Source organism: Typopeltis vanoorti, chromosome 16 (assembly GCF_054136105.1).
Source record: "Typopeltis vanoorti isolate ZY-2024b chromosome 16, IOZ_Tvanoo_1.0, whole genome shotgun sequence".
NCBI lineage: Eukaryota > Metazoa > Arthropoda > Arachnida > Uropygi > Thelyphonidae > Typopeltis > Typopeltis vanoorti.
The window spans coordinates 46527446-46548845 of NC_143564.1; the positions used below are offsets into that span (position 1 = coordinate 46527446).

The 21400-nt window shown below is 36.4% G+C and overlaps 1 protein-coding gene across 2 annotated transcripts in view; it reads right to left on the reverse strand.

Moving 5' to 3' along the window:
• The window catches only part of rictor (rapamycin-insensitive companion of Tor), a 955009-nt gene that overhangs the window by 186106 nt on the left and 747503 nt on the right, over positions 1 to 21400 (reverse strand). For both annotated transcript variants that reach the window (XM_090406113.1, XM_090406114.1), the window contains exon 25: positions 20116 to 21177. In XM_090406113.1, the coding sequence (XP_090262239.1) occupies positions 20116 to 21177 (1062 nt within the window). The remainder of the gene's footprint in view (positions 1 to 20115; positions 21178 to 21400) is intronic.

The window sequence follows — 21400 nt, forward strand, 5'->3', positions numbered from 1 at the left end:
TACTTGTATATAGAGGTTAATGGCTTCACATCCATTGCCTTCATGCATAAACTTTTGTTTGCTTACACTTGGATAAAGGATTAAACCAAGAATATAATTTCTTGGCAGCTTTAATTTATAGTATAACCAAGTGAATAAACTGTCAACATATTTCTCTAATCCAGAGTATTTTAGTAATAAGGTGTGACACCTTTTGGTTACTTATATATGGAAATATGACTTCTGCATTACTTCAATTTTGGTATCACTTCTCAGTCTGGTTCCCACTGATGAGGCCTCAATAAAGACCACCTCTGGGTCTGGCTCCCACTGACGAGATCTCGGTTTTCGGCAAGATAAGCACTTTGGTTTTCTTTTGTTTGTTTTTCACTTTAATTTATTTTACTGGTGCTAGTGGTGGTTTCATCCCCACTAGCACTGGTTTCTTTTAATAAATAATAAATATTAGGATTGCTGGTAGTGCAGTTAGTATCTGCATTACATGATTACTTTTAGCCGTATCAAGGCCCTAATTTATAGTAGCTCAAACGAACATTTGCTGGTGGTGTAGAATTATTTCTACACCACCAGAAGTATCAGGATTATTTTATTCTTAGTATTAAGACTGAAAGTATTTTCTTCCAATTAAATGCAGAGGTTATAATCCTTTTCCCACCTGAGATAATGGTACCAATTTCTCTAAGGGTGCGTGTGAACTCTAGGAATTGAAATTCCTGGATGTGAAGAAGTGAGACGGGTAACTAAGGTTTTAAACGAGATAGTCGCACAAACAAGTTCTATTCTTTCATCCCTTAAGGCAGAGGTTTCACAAGGGACAAACTATTACAGGGTTTTACTTTCGAAGGCAGCACCGTTATTCCTGTAATGGTCAGGAGCCAGGTAATAAAACAGTAAAAATCAAAAGATTTCCGATGGAATATATAAATAGTAATGAAATTCTTATACAGACATTTTCGAAATGGGGTAAGATTAGTAATATACGAAAAAAGGTTTGTCAAGTGAAGATCCAAACTGGTTTTCTGGTGATGTCACCTTCACAATGGATATGAAGACGCATGTACCAAATTTTGTCAACATCAGTACAAAGCGAGTTTTGGCAAAACTATGCTGGAGTACAATGTCAATGCCTGCATTGTGGTTCACATGATCACTTAGGTCAGGGGTGTTCAACCCGTCGATCGTGGAGCGATTTTTGGCCGATCTCTTGTATATTCCTCCTTACTTACAAATTTAATTAAAACAGAAAACATAATATTTTATTTATCGTTATTTTGTATTATTTTTAATTCGCTTTAAGTATATTGCTATTGTTTATTTATTTTTTGTTAAAATTGTCAAATCAGTAATTTTCTTATAAGTACGGGTAAATGAATTAATTTGGATCAGTGGAAGTCAAACAGTGAGCCGACTGAATATGATTATAAACAAAGCGTAAAAACTCGACTGTAGCTTAAATATTCTAAAGCATTACATCAATTTTTTACTTAGGTTAAGTCCCATGTGAATACTGTAAAAAATAAACTTTATTTGTCTCGATATAGTTTGTATTAATGTTTTTGTAAATAATTCTTTTGAAGTTAACTGTATATACTGCTTTAATAACAATATGTTAGAGTGTTAAAAATAAAGGCAATGTTTTTGTCGCCAAAGCTGTACATGGCAGCATTAGAAAGATTGTTATCGAAACTTGTATGTATGAGAAAGGCTTGCAGGCTCTAAGTGTAAACATCTCCGAAGTCAGTCAGAAAGAGTTCAAACAACTTTCCGATGGCCGGCAACTTACAATCAAAAGAAAGCAGAGGAGAACAAAAGGTGTGCCAAACTTGAAACTTAAGATGAAAGACTCGTACTGATTCTTTGGGGGTTGCCAAACTTCATGCGTGGTCTCAGAGGAGGCCTAATAAAAAGAGACTGAAGCAAGCACAAGGGGTCCCGATTCCAGAATTGCTATCAGAGAGGAGGTCGCCCGGTCCAGAGTCGCCGTCAGAGAGACTGCCCGGATCCATGTTGCTTGATAGAGTAGTTTCCCGCTTCCAGAAAAAAGCTTCTCAGTTCGAGACGTCGCTAGAGAGAGACTACTTCTAGGACGCAGACAAGGTTTCAAATTGCCAAAAGGAAGAGTTCCAATTGCCAGAGAAAAGTTTCCAGGCCAGGTTAATGTCAGACATTCACCAGTGTGTTGCGTTTTCATTACAATTTGTTGAATCAAACGACCTCACTGATATTGCTCAGTTAATGGTATTTATTCGCATTGTATTTCAAGATTATTCAAGTAAAGAAGAATTTTTGAAAATTATACCATTATTGGGAATGACTAGGGGAGAAGACATTTTTTCGGCATTTGATGAATTTGTGAAACAACACAAAGTTTCGCATTTTAAACTTGTGTCTATTACTTCTGATGGTGCTCCTGCAATGATAGGTAATAAATCAGGCTTCATTTCATTATGTAAAAACGATGACAAATATCCATATTTTTTAACGTACCACTGTATTATTCACCAACAAGTACTGTGTAGTAAAAGATTAACACAAAAGATGTTTTAGATATTACATTTAAAATTATAAATTCTGTTCATTAATGATACAGGGAAGGATCTAAGAGGAACAGTTCATTTGTTCCCTGATTACGCAAAGTTGGGTAGGGCAATAGTGAATGCAGAAGATATCAAAGTCTTGCAGGAGGACTTAGATAGATTGGAGTTCTGGGCTAAGGAGAATGGATGTCAATTTAATGACAAAATGTAAGGTTATGCATTTTGGGGTGAAAAGATTAGCAGCAGTATACCATATTGGTGGAACTGTACTCCAAGAGACTGGTGAGGCCAGGGACTTGGTAGTATTGGTGGATAGGGAGATGAAGTTCAGGGGACACATCGCAAAAGTGGCTAAATCAACTCATTTGGTTGTTGAAAAATACTTTGACGAGCAGAGACAAGCAAGTTATTGTACCTCTGTACCGAGCCTTGATAAGACCTCATCTCGACTGCTGTGCCCAGATTTGGTCACCTAGGTTTCTTCATTATGGGGAGGAGGTGGAGAGGATCCAGAGGCCAGTGACCAAGATGATAGCAGGTCTATGGAATGAACCTTATGAGAACAGGTTGAAGATTTGTGGGTTGGAGAAATTGGTTGATAGGCGGAAAAGGGGAGATATGATTGAAACATTCAAATTGCTAAAGGGTTTCTATAGGATTAATTCAGAGGATAATTTTGAGATCAGACTGGTGGTGGGAGAATGGAGACATCTATGGAAGCTAGGCAAAAGTGTGGTTAGCAAGGGTGTTAGAGCTGGGTTCTTTACTTTTAGCGTGGTAAATGAGTGGAATAAACTGCCAGAGTCTGTTGGGTGCTATGACAGTGAGACAGTTCAAGGCAAGGTATGATAGATACTGTGATAATGTCGAATAGTTGTGTGGACATGATGCTTAGGGCCTCCCTCGATGAGTCTAAGGACTCCCTGGAGTCGCCCATAATAATAATAATAATAATAATAATAATAAAAGCCTAGCAACGGTGGTAATTTAAATCACAGGCAGATGATGACAAGGAACTTCTGTTGTACAATAATGTTCGCTGGCTCAGCAGAAGTCAATTTTTAGAAAGATTTCTGTTTAATTAATAATATAAAAATGTTCTTGATGAAAAAGGAGATATTTATCCACAATTGAGGGATAAAAGATGGTTGTTACACTTATCATTTTTAGTAGATTTCTGTACAAAATTAAGCAATTTAAATTTAGAGTAACAAGGTAGAGATAAAAATTTAATTGACATGTTAAGTTTAATAAAAACTTTCCAACAATACTTACTTTTATTAAAGAATATAAATGACCGCGAATTTAGACATCTCCCATATTTATTAACATTTTTTGAACAAAATCAAGAAATGCTTCGCTATGGTTTCAAAGAATTTAATAAAACTGAAATGATTGTATCTTTTATCAATAATCCATTTCAAGAAAACTTGAACATCACAGAAATTTCAAATAAATTAGTGGGCTGTTTGATAGCAAGCTGAAGTAGAACTTGAGATAATAAACATTTAGAATAGTTTACATTTAAAATCAATAAACAATGAAGTTATTTGGAAGTATGCACATGAAAAATTCCCAATATTAACTGATATTGATTGAAAATTCTGTCGTGTTTCGGATCGACATACTTGTCAGAATCCACTTTTTCACATATGACCGTCATAAAAAATCAATTAAGAAACCAAATTACAAATGATCATTTGGATGATTGTCTGTGATTGGCCACTTCTTCATATCAACTTGACTATGAAAATATTGCGAGGTCCGAACAATGCCAAATTTCACATTAACTTTTTTTTTTTTTTTTAATCAACTAGCATTTCCTGTAACTTGTGAGTTTGTAATCAATCTGTTGTTTTTTATAACTTTGGTTTTCCAAAATAGAGAAATAAATATTTTATTCCAATATATATATATATTTTTTTTGTTGTATTAAAATAATTAAAAGTGATAAATAAATTTTTAAAATTTTCAAATAAAGTTTTTAGTTGTGAATTTTTAGTAGATTTCTGTACAATTCTGTTTATTATGTTTATAACAAATAACTTATGTTTATTTGTGTGTAATCAGATATCAGGTTGGGGGAACGTGATCTATAGAAGAGAGTAAATCGCTGAATAACTTATATATAAGAGAGTAGATCGCCGAATAACTTATAAGAGATTAGATCACCGAATAACTTTTTATAGAAAAGTAGCTCACGTAGTAAAAAAGGTTGAAAACCACTGACTTAGGTGGTAACTGTCCCAAATCTAAATGTTTCAACTGCATGGAGATTGGACATATCGCTAATCAGTGCCTCAAATCTTGTCAGAAATGCGAAAGTTCTGAACACAACGTTAACACCTGTCCTTTTAGAACTTTCGCGGAAAGAGTGGGAGCTCCTGTAGACCCAATTGGAACACCATATATATCAGAAAAGCATAATGAAGAGTTCCCTAATCTTCCAATTCACTCTAATAAAGATGGTGCTTTTAAGCAAACTACACTTGATAAAATCACAAAAAGTGCGTGACCAAATCAGTTAGAAATTAGCCCCAAAATTCCAGATCTGCAGGAGCAACTTTTCCAGTCAAATACTGATGGAACATCAGTTGAAATTACCAATAATGAACCTAAAATAACAACTGAATAGGTACACAGTGAAATGCAAAAACATTTAACTGTTCTACAAGGGGAAACTAGAGAAGAAACAGAAAAGCAAGCAAGACAAATGAAAGAACTTAATATGCAGACAAGATCATCAAAAAGGAAAGAAGAATTAATAAAAAAAATTGAAGATAAGCAAAAAAAAAAAAAAGACCTACAACTAAAAGAAAAAAAGAAGTAATAAAAAATGTAAAGATGGAGAAGGTTGTGGATCATCAAATTAAAACTCTTCAGGCTCAGAAGGTTTATGGATTATGAAGAACCAACTCATGCTAATAATAAAGAGGAAGCAAGAGATACAATTAAAGAAAATATAATAAAGTTTACTGATTCAAGGTTTTCTCAGTACAGTTATCATCTACATCATAGGTGGCCAACAGCAGGCCTGCAGGCTGCATGCGGCCCGTAACATGATTTTGTGCTGCCTTCGGCAGGATAAAAATTATATTAAATTATATGTATTATCAATTTAGCTATTAGTTTCGACCACAGATTTTCTGATTGATATACTAGTTACATTCATTATTTCTGATGACGGAAAAAATTTATATTCTCAACATGGTATCAAATTGCTTTAAAAAGATTACTCAATTTATAAAATCTACTGCTTCTCTGCATGAGTTGTAGTAGTGGGAGTAGATTTCTATGCACTCCAGAATAACACATCATTGAAAGTCACTTGCTCTGCTCTGGTTACAGTGATCAGTTAACAGTGTTATTGTTGAAGTTTGTGTCCCCTGGTCAGTTACTTCAGCCTTTGTGTACTATGAGTAAGAAACGTAAGATCTGTGAAGAAAACAGGTCATTTCAGGAGAAATGGGAAAATGAATTTATGTTTATAAACAATAATGACAACAAACCACAGTGCTTTGTGTGTTTGCAAGTATTGTCTATGCACAAGGAATATAACCTCAAATGCCACTACATACAGCACCATGCCTCTAAATACCAAGGATACGTTGGACAAGTATGTACTAAAATTGTAGGTAATTTGAAGAGAGAGGTTAGTGTTCAGAAATCTATTTTTACTAAACAAACATCAATACAAAAAAAAAAGCTCACTCTTGGCATCGTTTGTTGTAAGTGCAGAGATAGCAAAAGCAAAAAAATCATTATCCGATGGTGAATTTATAAAACACTGTTCTGTTAAAATGGCACGTGCATTTGGGGAAGATAAAATTGCCAATGAGTTTGAAAGCGTCTCACTATCAAAACAAACTGTAACAAAAAGAGTTGAGGAAATAGGTTTTCACATATTAAATAAATTAAAAAGTTTTATTACAGATTCATCTTACTTCTAATTGGCTCTGGATGAATCAAATGGCATAACAGATACAGCTCAACTTTCTAATTTTCATTCAAACTGTTTCCAAAGACTTTATTATTAATGAAGAGCTACTAGCATTAGAGTCATTGCAAAACACAGCCAAAGGTCAAGATATTTATGATACAGCTATGAAGGTCGTAAATGGTACTGGTGACATCAACAATCTCACAGCTATTGTGACAGATGGCACCAAATCAATGCATGGCACTCAAACAGGCTTAGTTGGCTTACTAAGGAAGGCTGGAATTAATTGCCCCATATTGCACTGCATTGTACATAAGGAGGCTCTATGTGGTAAAATTCTGGAGATATAGGATGTTATGAAAACTGTAATGAAGTGTGTGAATCTAATTAAAAGCAGAAATTAAGGGCCTTGACACACCGCAAGTTTCTTTCTTTTCTAACAGAAATGGAGGCAGAATATGACGATTTAGTGTTGTACACAGAAGTACGTTGGCTAAGCAGAGGGAACTGTTTGAAACGGTTTTTTGCTTTGAGGAAGTAAATAAAACAGTTTTTAGAGGAACACAAGAAGACAAACAAAGAACTAATCACAAAACCATGTGATCCTCATTTTAACAGCTTACTCGCCTTTCTAACAGACATCACACACCACATGAATGAACTCAATGTGAAGTTACAGGGACGTAACCAAACAATCTCAGATTTAGTTGGACACCTAGATGGGTTCATAAGTTTTTACATTCACCCTAGCCAGAGGAAACTTAGTACATTTCCCTTCCAGCAGGGAGTTGATGGAGAAGAGCCATGACATTGACTTCAAGTTTTCTGTGCCAATGTTAGACCAACTTTTGGAGCAATTCAGTAAGTGATTTTCTGACTTCAGTGACATGTGGCCGCAACTCACATTATTAACCGACATTTCAGAGTAGCATGACACTGTTCAATTGGAGTTGTGTGACCTTCAAAGTGACCCCTTTTTCCAGTCAAGGGTGGAGATAGGCATTGACTTTTGGAAACTGGTATCAAGGGTAGCATTGAGTGATTTCGGCTTGAGAATTGCATCTATGTTTGGAAGCACATACATATGTGAATGCACTTTCTCAACTATGAGGGCAGTTAAATCGTCACAAAGAAGCCGAATGACTGATGACCACCTTCAGGATTTGTTACGAATATCGTCATCATCATTGAAAATCGACTTTGATGAATTTGTTACCGCACATGAACGCCCACAGTGTTCTCATTAAGTTGTGTTACATGTAAAAAATCCCAGAAATGTGTAATTAAATTTAATTTAACAACTTATATTTAAATCAATCAAGTATTTTATATTGTTCTTCCAGAAGTAAAATGATTTAATAAATATAGTAATTCAATCCATATAACTATTGCCTTGAAAAAAATGCAGAGTTTATTTTTATTTAAGTTCTGTCTAAAAGCGAGCTGCCCGTGACACTACCACTCATGATATATTGGTCCTCGTATAGAATGAAGTTGGCCACGCCTCTATATGAAAGAAAATAACTAGCTTCCAAATCAAAAATGATGGCCATGAAATTGAAGTAATGGAAAGCAACTGTAAAAATCTGGAAAACACTTTATAAGAAGCAGGTTACACAATTGCTTCTTCACAGATTGAAGACCTTATCGGGTTCATCTAAAATTTAGAAGTTAAAGACTTACCAATGACACTTCAATAATCATAGCATCTCCTTTCTGCATTGCCTCATTAAATGTACAAAGATTCCATAGGCAAATTAAACAAGAAACTATATGGAAACTTATGCTATACCATAATATCAGGTTTTGTTTCTCCAAGAAACATACTTCTGCAGATATAAAGATATAAAAAAAAGTTTAACAGATAGATATCCACTTCTTTCTTATTGGAGCTTTGGAAGATTTAACAGGGCCGGAGTTGGAGTTCTTATTCTTGCTCCCCGCTACCCTCCGTGGGTCATTCTGTAATATCCAAAGGATGCAGAAGGGAGAATCTTGACAATAGATTGGAAATACTGTGGATGCGTAATAAGATTTATAAATGTTTATGCTCCATTCAATGGAACAGTTAGACAAAAATTCTTCCAGGAATTGGAGCCATATTTATATGGTACCCATTGCATCATAGCAGCTGGAGACTGGAATTGTATTGAAAACCCCACATTAGACAAAATAGGAGAACATCCAAGGAGTGGAAAAGTGGGATATACACAGTTAAAAGCATGTCTTGACAATGCTCAACTAGTAGACATATGGAGGATTTGCAATCCTAATCTCCAGGCATACACATACATGAATCAAGGTATTGGTACTCGTATTGATCTAATTATATATGTCTTCTTCCTTTATAAATAGGATAATTCAGATAAAACATCTAGACATCAACATGTCAGATCACAGACCAGTTATACTTAAGTTCCACTGCATGGAAAAAGTAGAGATCTCTTCTGGACCATGGAGACTTCCACCAAATTTTCCATTGATCTTTTCAACTAAATTCCACATCCTCTGTTTGAAATGGAATAATGTTACCAGGAATTGGGATATGTGGTTAAAATTCAAACAAGCAGTAAACCAGAATATGATGGAATGGGGAAAGGAACAGGCTTTCCTCAAAAGATTGAAAGATCTGCATAAAGAGAGAAATTGGTTTTGTAACAAACCAACGCAATGGTATAGAATGTAGCAACATCATTAGAAATTTTAACATAGAAATAGAACTGGAAAGGCAGAAACAGTAGAAGAAAGAAATTTTAAGATAAGAATGCAACAGCACTTAGCAGATAGCTCTTCAGCTGCATTCTTCAATAGACAATTTACAAAATTTTGCAACGAGAGGACTATCACTCAAATCTAGGAATTTTTTCAACTATCAATGAAGCATGGAGGATTTGGACTTGCAGTCTTCAAATTCTGCTATCTAAGCAATACAGCTTCAAAAATCCATAAAATATTGCAAACTAATCACACATGTGCAGACCTTCTCTGGTATTACTTGGGTTTTCATCTTCCCCTGTTTGGAGTTAATGATCATAAAGTTAATGATCAAAAATTGTCAGGTTCCAAAAGCTGAGATTGTTCCTGAATACTACAACACTTTGTGTTTAACTCTAAGACTGCTAAAACACTTCGGAATTGACATTCTTTCCATTAAAAAAAGTAAAATTTTGTCTCTTTAATCTCTTTCACTGCGAAGTTACACAGTTGGGTACTGACAACAATATTTTTTTCATAACTTGATGAAGTTCCAAGGGTACCCTAACAGGAAGGATCTTGTTTGGAGAATTGCATATGGTCGCCCTCCAGTCAATGCCATCAAATGGAGGTACTTTAACATTGGAGATACAATCTGTGACATCTGTTACCAAATGGAAACAGTAGAACATGCATTCTACAGCTGCCCTCTTGTTCTGCATATTTTGAGATTATCTAATGTGTTGGGCACCACTATTTACAACAGAATAGGTTATTTTTTTACAATACCCACCATCAGTCAGCAATGGGAAGAGAATCTTGATTTTTATAATTAATGAATTAAATTAGCTGTATACAAGACAGTGTTCAAACCAGCTTTAACTTATTAATCTGAGAGCTGGGTCAGAAGTAAAACACTTGACCAAAGCCTAGAGACCGCAGATATGAGAGTCATGAGAAAGATTAGAGGCGTGAACAGATGGCATCAATGGCAATATCATATTAAAAATGTGGATATTAGGAAAGAACTTGACATTGTCAGCATCCAGGAATGCGTTAGCAGAGCTAATCTCAGGTGGTATGGTCACTTAAATAGAATGGGAGAGGAAAGATTAGCAAAACAAGTGTTCTCTGCCAGGTTGGCAGGAAAACGACCCAGGGGAAGACCAAGATATAGGTGGATTGATACGGTACAAAGTGCCTTAGACGATAGAAATATAAGATCTGATAATGTTGGAGTCTTGACAAGTAACAGACTGATTTGGAGGAAAATTGTAGATAGGAAGTTAGTAATGATGTAATTTTTTCATGTAGTACTTTCATATCCTGTACACCCCTTGAGGGTACATGGCAGGAATTTGATGATGATGATGAATTAAAATACCAGTTATGGAAGGTCAGAAAAAAACATGGATTTGAAAACCAGCAATATGACATTCAAATGCTTTATAATATTGTATTGTGGAAATTTTATTGTTCAGTCAGTCGATTTTTGTATTTAGAAAGAAGCACTCTAAGAGATATCAAATTTATCACTAGATGATGTAGACCATCCACATTATGCAATATTCACCAGAGGGAGATAAAATTCTGTCTATTCTTTCTATGAGAGGTTTTTTAAATAGTTCCATCCTCTTAATTCAAAGTAGTCTTATAATCAATTGCTGGGATGACTGGAGAGCAATCCTAGGCAGAGAAGGCCAACTTAAGGCAGTTAACCCAGATGGGACTAACCACCTGGGTATTAGTCATCTTTACACTTTAGTTCCAATTGGTTTTTTGGTTGTTCATCTATATGAGATTGGTGAAAATGGAAAACCGATAGCCATTGGCTATATGATGATATAAAAGAGCCGAGGCCTTTTCTCTCTCATGCTATCTATCTGTCTTTTTTTCCCCTAATACTATTAGGCTCTCTTGCACTCCTATATTAACTACTCTAAGCCTATGATGAGCAACCCTTTATTTTTTCGCCTCAATTTTCAGCGAGATAAGTACTTTGGTTTTCTTTCATTTGTTTTTCACTTTGATTTTATTTTACTGGTGTTAGTGGTGGTTTTGCATTCACTAGCACTGTTTTTTTATTTTTTAAAGTAAATATTAAGATTTCTGGTAGTGTAATTAATATCTGCATTACAGGATCACAATATCATTGCAGCCATTTTATAGTAGCTCAAATAGGGCATTTTGCTAGTGGTGTAGAATTATTTCTACGAGGGTGGTCTGAAAGGTTCTTGGCCTAACAATGAAAAAACGAATTTCTAATTTCAAAATTATTTTCATTTTTCAACATAATCTCACTTAAGACTAATACATTTATTCCAGCGATGCTCCAGCACCATCATCCTGTCCCTGTAGTGGTTCTCAGTAAGATCTGCAAAATACCCCTCTACAGCTGCAATCACCTCTTGATTTGAAGAAAAAAATGCTGACCAGTGAGGAAGAGTTTTAGTTTTGGGAACAGATATAGAAGCCAGAGAGAGCCAAATCTGGGGAATAGGGTGGATGTTTCAGCAATTCATAGTGCAGATCCCTTAATTTTCCCATTGCCAAAACACCTTTGTGGGCAGGTGCATTGTCCTGATGAAAGACAATTTTTTTTCTTCTGCAAACTGGGTCTTTTCTCACAAATTGTTTCATTCAGTCTGGTTAAAAGATCGGAATAATATTCCCTATTATTGTTTTACACTTTTCAATAATAAACAAAATGTCTTAAGTATCCCCAAACACCAATGCCATGACCTTTAATGCTGATGGAACTGATTTTGTCTTCTTTGGCATTGAACAACCGGTTTCTGTCCACTGTTTTGATTCTGGTGTGCAATGGTGAATCCAAGTCTCATCCATAGTAATAAATCGATGCATATATTAGTTTTATTCAGTTAAAAAGAATAAATCAATTTTATTCTTGCTAAAACTCTGCAGGCACCGTTCAGAGATTTTCATGAGAGTGCATTTTTAATCTGCTATGAGCAAGCGCGGCACCTATCTTGCGCAAAGCTTTTTCATTTGCAATTCTTCATGCAAAATATATTTTAAAGGTTCTTTTGAAATGCCTATAGTCTCAGAAATTTCATGCCCTTTGACTCACCAGTCATCCAATACCATATCGTGCTTTTGATCAATAATTTCTGGTGTTGTTACACTTTTTGGACATCCTTCACATGAATTATCTTCAAGGCTGGTATGGCCACATTTAAACTCAGCAGACCATTTCTTAATTGTCGAAAACAAAGGAGAAAAAGAGTGCCCATAAACTTTTATGAACTTCAATTGAATTTCTTTAGCCGTTAAACCTTCTTTTACAAAGAATTTTATAACTGCACTACACTCAATTTTACCAGTTTCAAGGGATACAGAACACTTTTGCTGTATAAAAAAACTACTTGATAGAATGACTTGCAATTTCACATGGATGCTTATGACAGATGTACCAACTTAGGAAAAAAAAAACATTTTGCCGATATTTTTGCCATATACGAGGTGGTATCAAAAAGTTTCTAGATCAGGTTTGTAACATGCCAACAGATGGCAGCACAAGGCTGCACACACACACAGTCACAGGGAGTATCTACCTTCATAAGTCAGTGTGCCAAAAGACATTATCCTGTGTACATCGGGAGCTGTGCAACTGATGCTATTCTGACCACCTGCATTACCACATCTGCGATTTCGTCATGGACAGCAAGTTAGAACAAAGAGCAAACATGAAATTCTGCATGAAACTGGGCAAATCTGCCACAGAGACGTTTGACATGATTCGACAAATTTAAGGCGATGCTGGAATTAGTCGTTCGAGGTGTTCTGAGTGGGACGCGTGCTTCAAGAGTGGAAGAACATCACTGGAAGACGATGAGAGATCAGGAAGACCTTCAAAGCTCAACCCCCAAAAATGTCGAAACCATTCGGCAACTTGTGCATGAGGATCATCGGAGAACATTCCACAACATTGCTGCCATTGTTGGTGTGTCATACGAAACAGTCCAGGCAATCCTCACGTGTGATTTGAACATGCACCGTGTTGCTGCCAAGTTCGTCCCCAGGCTGCTGACCCAGGAGCAGAAGGAACACCGTGTCGAAGTCTGCCGAGAACTCCATCAGCGTGCCGTGGATGACCCATCCTTCATGTCGAGGATCATTACTGGTGACGAAACTTGGGTGTATGGGTACGACCCTGAGACCTGCTCATCGTGTTTTTCGACATTCGTGGCATTGTGCATCGAAAATTCATCCTCAGGGGCCAGACCATCAATAGCAAGTTCTACTGCCAGGTTTTAAAGCATCTGAGGGAGAACATTCAGCGAAAGCGACCAGATCTGTGGTGTGCGAAAAACTGGATGATTCACGACGACAATGCACCCAGTCACTGAGCTCTCCTCACACGAGTTTCTTGCCAGAAACAACATGATCTGACTTCCGCACCCACCCTACTTGCCAGATTTGGCTCCTGCAGACCTCGCCCTCTTCCCGAAGATGAAGATCCAGCTCAAAAGTCACCGTTTTGACACCACTGCAGAGATCCAGCACGAATCGCAGAAGGTGTTTGACATGCTTCGCAAAGAAGACGTCCAGGACACACTCCAGAAGTGGCATGAAAGTGGGAGCACTGTATTGATATGCAAGGAGACTATTTTGAAAGTGATAGTGTGTAAACATAGATAAATAAAGTAATTTATTGTAAATAGAGCTAGTCTCGAAACTTTTTGATACCACCTCGTATGGTCTAGGCCGAGAACTTTTCAAACTAGCCTCATATATCACAGGATTATTTAACACTTTTTGTGTCTTACGACTGGAAGTTTTGTTTTTCTCTCTTACAATCAAATGTAGAGGTTTTAGTATTTTTCCCTACCTGAGATAATGGTACCAATTCTGCCAAGGGTGGAAAAACTCTAAGAATTGAAATTCCAGGAAGTGAAGAAGTGAGATGGAAGACTAAGATTTTAAAAGTAGTTGGTGCTAATAAGATTTATTCTTTCACTCTGTATGGCAGAATGAAATATATAATTGTAGTTAAAAATGTAGAAACAAGGGATAAACTATTACAGAGTTTTACTTTCGAAGGCAGCACAGTTATTCCTGTAATGGTTGGGAGTCAGGTAAAAACAGTAAAAATCAAAAGATTTCGAATGGAATATATAGAGAACAGTAATGAAATTCTTATACAAACTTTCTCGAAATGGGGTAAGATTAGTAACATCAGAAAGGGTTTACTAGGTGAAGATACAATCTGAATTTCTGATGATGTCACCTTCACAATGGATATGAAGACGCCCATACCAAATTTTGTCAACTTCGGTACAAAATTTTTTCCTCTGCATAAGAAAGCTTCTAAGACTACAGTAGCAAATTATAGACCAATCAGCATCCAAGGAGTGGTGGTAAAAGTCTCAGAAAAGTAGGTCAAAAAGAGAACTCAGGAACAGGTGATAGGAATATGATACTTTATGAGAGGCAACATGGTTTGGGATGGGTCAGGCATGCCTTAGTAATTTACTAACATTTTATAATAGAGTGACAGCTGAGCTGGATAAAGGGAATGACTGCATGATGATTCTGCTGGATTTTGCAAAGGCATTTCACAGAATATCACATTCTGTGAAATGTCAGAACAAATGGAGATGGATATGAAATTAGTGATATGGATAAAAGGATGGCTGATGGATAGATACCAAAACGTGGTATGGAGGAGCAGAATCCATGAGAATGCAGATGACCAGTAGTGTGCCAAAAAATTTGGAAAACAAAAAAGGGATGCAGAATTTATGCTTGGTGAGGATATATTGTCGGAAGTGTTGGAAATAAGAGATCTGGGGAGTGATAGTGGATAAGGATATAAAATTTAGGGGATACATAGCCAAAATTGTGGAGACAACACAAAGGCTTCTGGGAATGATGCAGAAGACACTGACTTGTATAAGTAGGGAGATTCTTGTTCCATTGTATAGGGCTTTGATTACCCCACACATGGACTATTGTGTCCATATTTGGTCACCTGGTTTTCAGAAGGATGAAGAGATGTTGGAAAGGGTCCAGAGGCGACTGACTAAGGTAGTTTCTAACCTCTGGAATGTCAAGTATGAGGAAAGATTGAGAAGATGCAACTTGCAGAGTCCAGTGGACAGGAGGAATAAGAGGGGAAATATGATAGAGACCTACAAGTTATTAAGGGGTTGTTATAGGATCAATGCTGGAGAGGTTCTACAAAAAATAGTGGGAGATCGGGGGAGAACTAGAGGTCATCCCTGGAAACTGTATAAAGAGGGTGTGAGAAGCAGGTTTTTTTCATGCAGAGTTGTGAATGATTGGAATGCCTTGCCTGAGAGTGTGGTGTCTGCAGAGAATTTGAGTGTGTTTAAAGCACGCTATGATGAGCTGTGTGTATGATAAAAGGACCTCCTAGATGAGTCTTTGACTCCATGGGGGTCTTGGGTAATACTACTACTACTACTAATAATAATAAAAGGTTCTGTGCTATGACCACTACTGTTTAATTTGTACATTAATGATATAGGAAGTAATCTGTGGGGGGGGGGGTTAGTTGTTTGCTGATGAAGGAAAACTGAGTAGAAGAATAGTTAATGAAGACAATGTGGAGAGCTTTTAGGATGATTTAAACAGGCTCAAGTATACGCAAATGGGTTTCGCTTTAATGCCGAGAAATGTAAAGTTGTGCATTTGTGGGATAAACAGATTACAATCTTTGTATCACATTGATGGAACTGTACTCCAGGAAATTGATGAAGCTAGGGAGTTTGGGGTGGTAGCAGATAGAGAGTTGAAGTTTAGAGGATATAGTACTAAGGTCGCGGGTAGCACAGGATTATATGGCTATTGAAGAACACACTAAGTAGTTATTCCTCTTTATAAGGCCTTGATATGTCCACATCTGGATTACTGTGGAATGCTCTCTATAAGGACAGACTGAGGATTTGTGGGTTGTAGAATTCGGTTGATAGGTGAGAAAGAGGGGATATGATAGAAATATTTAAGTTATTAAAAGGTTTTATAGGACAGATGCAGGGGAAACGCTTCAGCACATGGCTAGACTGAGCAGAACAAGAGGTCAATACTGGAAGTTGAGTAAGGGCATAGTCAGTAGGGATGTGAGAACTAGTTTTTGTTTGGAGAGTGTGAATGAATGGAATAGGTTGCAAGAGTCGGTTATGAATACTTTGTCGTTAATGGGTTCAATGAAAGGTATATATAGATACTGTGTAGATAGTTTGGGTCTTCCACGATGAGTCTTCTGACTCCATGGAGTTCCTATACAACAATAATAATAATTTTACTATTTTCACTCCATCAGACATGAGTATAACCTTCAACCAGAACTTAACTAAAGTAAATCATGCCTAATTACTAAGTAAAGATTATCTGGTGTCAACTTATTGAGTTTATTTATCTGGATCTTAAGTTCCTATTGATATACCACATGAACATTTAAATAAATATATAAATCATTATCATTAAGTTCATGATATTTACTCTCAAGGGCTGTAGAGGATACTATGAATACGTTTACATTATTACTAATCACATATCAACAATTTTCCTCCAATTAGTCTATTACTGTAATGAATTTAGTTTAATCCTTTATCCAAGTGTAAGCAAACAAAGTTTGAGCATGAAGTATCTTCAGGACTGCGGCAACTCGTGGTAAAGGTGGATCAAGTTCTCATCACTCCTTGTCTCAGTATCTCCCATAATGCAAAGCACATCTCCTTGCAGACATGTATAATGCTATGCATTAAGGGAAGAGCCACTACCCAGACCGGTTTCGACCTTTATTGAGGTCTCGTCAGTGGGAGTCAGACCCAGAAGTGGTGATACTGGCAGAAGCAATGGAGAAGTCATATTTACCTATACGAGTTGCCAAAAGGTGTACCATCTTATTATTAAATTACTGAAAGAATCTCTGAAAATCCTTACAGCATCGAAATCATTAAACTGTTTCCAAACCTCTTTAACAGACAGTTGCTCATTTTGCCTCATAGCTTCATTCAGACTTGCAAACAAACGTCGTGTGTAGTACGCTTTGAATGTTTTGATAACTCCATGGTCCATCGGTTGAAGTAAGCTGGTTGTATTTGGAGGCAAGAAAACAACTTTTACATGTGGATCAAAATCAAAGTTGCAGGAGGGTGACCAGGTGCATTATCAATAACGAGCATAACTTTAAACGGAATTTTTTTAAACTGGCAATAACGTTCAACTTCAGGTATGAAGTGGTGACCAAACCAGTCTTCAAAAATAGAAGCTGTCATCCAAGCTTTAGAAATCGACTTCCAAATCATTGGCAACCCAGCTTTAGATTTTTTTTTAAAGAGCTCTTGGATTTTCGGAGCAACAAATTCAGAGAGATTTTAACTTGCAATCACCAACTACATTTCCACCAAGCATTACTGTTAACCGGTCTTTGGAAGCCTTAAAGCCAGGAAACGTTTCTTTTTTCATGTGCTATGAAGGTTTTCTTAGGCAAGTTTTTCCAGAACAAGCCAATCTCGTCTACATTAAATATGATTTGACTACTATAGCTACCTTCCTCGATGATAGCCTTAAGTATCCCAGGAAAAGAAGACGTAGCCTCTTTATCAGTACTTGCCGCCTCTCTCTGTAACTGTGCCAGTTACAGAGATTTTTAAATCGGCTGAACTAACCATTACTGGCCACGAAATTTTCTCCTTTGGCCGTTTCTCCAGCTTCTACTTTTGGCCTCTCAAAAATCAGCTTGGCTTGGCTACATATTGTCGTTTGATCAACTGGACAATTTTTTACTCTCACTTGATTATCACACCATAATTTAAGCATTGTTTCCATCTCACCAATAATCCCATGACGTTTACGAATTATGCTTGAATTCAATGATTGGGCATTTTTCACAGCAGCGAGAATTCTCTCTTTATCTTTTATGATTGTTCTTACTGTGGATTCCTGTAGATCGAACTTCTTTGCTAGCTCACAAATTTTCATTCCACCTTCAAAATCCTTAATAATGTTGAGTTTTGTTTCCAAAGTCAATGTTTTTCTTTTCTTGCTAGCTGTAGAAGAATCGGACTTGTTTCTTTTGGATGACATTATTATTTTTTATGTGATAAAATTTTTATCAAGAACATAACATTAAACAATTGCAAAGTTTGTAGATGATAAAAATCGTGCATGATGGAGACCGCGCAAAACACGTCAGTGCTTGTTCACAGCATGTGCGACACTGGCGAATGTGGCTGGCACCGGAAAGATATGACTAGTGGTGAGGCATGAAGTGGGACGGGAATATGTACATATAAGAAACCGCGTAACTCTGGATTCACGTAAGTCGGGGTATTACTGCATATGAAAAATCACAGTAAAATGATGGTAAAAAAATCGCCCATCATAAACACTTAATTTTTTCTTGTCATTATTCATTTTACGGTATGCTGTGCATGTCACTGAGGATAGAGGAATAGGTACATGATTGGTTGCTTAAGATAATCTACATATAGATACTGTAAATGTGTTTGATATTTAAATATCTCAAAAGAACTAGGCTTGGACATTTTTACAGCTGAAGTAACTAAGGCTATGAGGCCTATATAATTATGCCTATAAATTGATTCTGTTAACTAGGGGGTTTTGAAGATGGAAACTACAATTTCTGAGAAATAGCCAGCCACCTCCATATAAGATCTGCAAACTCACCTTATGCTGAAAAGCCCATCTAAAGGTTCCTTTGTATGCTAAACAAATTTGAAGAGAGGTCTTTATAAACAAAGGCAAATACCACATTGTCCTTGCAAAATAAAACAGGTAACCACAAAAAAAAAAGAAGACATTTAAATATACAGTTAAATTATAGATATTTCACTTTGTATATTATAGAACATCTTCAGTGTTATGGTGCCTGTGTAGCCCTGTGGAAATCGTATTTGTATCCACAGTGCTGGTTCCGCTGATGAAAGATTAGTCTAAGCTTTATTTGAGTCATTAACTAGAGGAACTCTTTTGGATCCAAAAGGTAAGTTCTTTTTGGAAGTATTTAGCAACACTTAAGTCATTCTTTTGGCAACATTATATTTATAAGTGTTTGTTTGATTACCTGTAATGGTAGTATGCTCAATTTTATGAGTTTCAAAGGTTTAATATTTGTTTTCTTGTACACTATACCATGCATCATAGTGCTGATGCTAAAAACAACAGTGAGCAATTTTAACGTGTACGTTCACTGCAGTTTGTGTGAAATGTATGGCTACTGAAAAATGAGAGAGTTATGGAAGAGAACAAAACTGGAGTATGAGTTTGTCGAAAGCATTTCATTAGAGTAAAGAGAGTAAGAAGAATGAGCTGAAAGACGAAATGAGTGATATTGTGATAGGCATAGTTAGCATTATAAGTGGTAAGTGACTGTATGAATGATGGTAGAAAATGAAGAGAATGACCAGATGGTAATGGAAAAGATTGCACACGTGTGGATTTCTCCACAGAAAAAAATGTGAAATTGAGTGGTTGGAGAAATGCCTGGCAGTTGGTATGACACAGAAGTGAGAGAAAGCAGAGCATGAAAGAGCAAAAGCATGAGAATAAGGATCGAATTTTGTCTGGTGATTCAACAATAAGAGGAGTCCTTGAGGAGAGAGTGATGAAATAGTGTTTTCCTGGTGTTAAAATTAAGGATGTCAGTGACACTGGAAGGCTATAGAGAGTTAAGGCGAAAGATGTTTATTTTGGCTAGTACAAATGATTTAGCAGGTGACAAATGATTTGGCATGTGAGAAGAAATTAAAGAGTTGCTAGTGCATGCAGAAATGAAGAGTGAGAAAGAAAAAATTGTGAGTTTGTTGCCACAGGATGAGAGAGGTGAGCTGAAACACAAAAGCAACTCTCTTTTCACACAGATACTCTAACACATAAATACAAAAAAATACAAAAAAAAGCAAATACATGATAATCTTCATTACTACTTACAAAAGCACACTTCCCAGTTGAGGATCCAAACTATGAGATTTAACAGTACGATGATCAAAACTAAAGTTATTATCTGTTTCAAATGCCAGTGACTGTACTCGTCTTCTCTGTATGTCTCGTAAAGTAACATACCCTAAAGCATCTTTAGCACTAGTGAAGGAAAAGACATGTGGAGAAGTTGGACTATGTGTGACTTCCGTGACCGTATTATCAGCTAACTGATGAAATGTTCTTGTTCGGTCATTAATTTCATTTGTACTATTCACTGGAATATTGAGAGTAGTTAAGTTATTACTAGGATTAAAAATATGAGAATGATTTTGATATGAAAATTTTGATGAACATGAATCAGTCACATTTCCATCACTGTTGGCTGATTCAGTTGAACTATTAGAATGAGTTCTATAGCCAGTTATATTAAAACTTTCACTGCACCCATAGTTTTCTTTTTTTGGAAGAGGAATCAGTGGCACTGGACTGGATACCTGTGCTCCCTGAATAGCTAGATCACTTGACATATCTTGACCATCCTGCCCGCCGAAGGAACTAGAACGATCTTTAGGAATGTCTGACATATACATATCGTCCCAACTATCACCAGGACTAGTTATTAATATATTTTCCATTCTGTTATCCTTTCTGTGCATCTGTGGCTGGCTGTCTGAGGATGAACGAGGTCTAGTGTCAATGGCAGCATGAGAATAATGAGAATAAAATGTTGTACTTCGAGGAAGAGTATGTACTGAACGTGGTATATCTTTATCTTCAGCAACATCTAAGTCTAGACTGCCATAACTGGAAGCACTAGGAAAAAAAGATTTAAAGGAAAGACTGCTGGATAGACTTCCAGGTGGCCAGTCACTGGTACTGCTGCATGTACTAACTGACCACGAACAACTTCGAGTATCTTCCGAAGAAAATTCATGTTCCTGAATTTTAGACTCAATCATAAGTGGCCATTGGTCCTCATGTGTTCTTCTAACTGCCTTCCAGCCAAACTGATCTAAAACAGTTGAACCTTGTAGTGTGGATGATATTAATCCAATCACATAAAAACATGTTCTAAAAAAGGAAAATAAAAAAACCATCATCAAAACATTATTACTTTCTTTAGAATGATATTTTCTTAGTATAAAGAAAACAATTAGTATATATCATATAAATGCATTTTTTCCCTACTGTATATAAGCCTTGCTTTCACAAAGAATAAAAGTGCCTTGTGTAGGATTTAAATCGACAACACCCTTTTAAATAGACAAGGAGTGACAGCAACTAAGTAGCTACT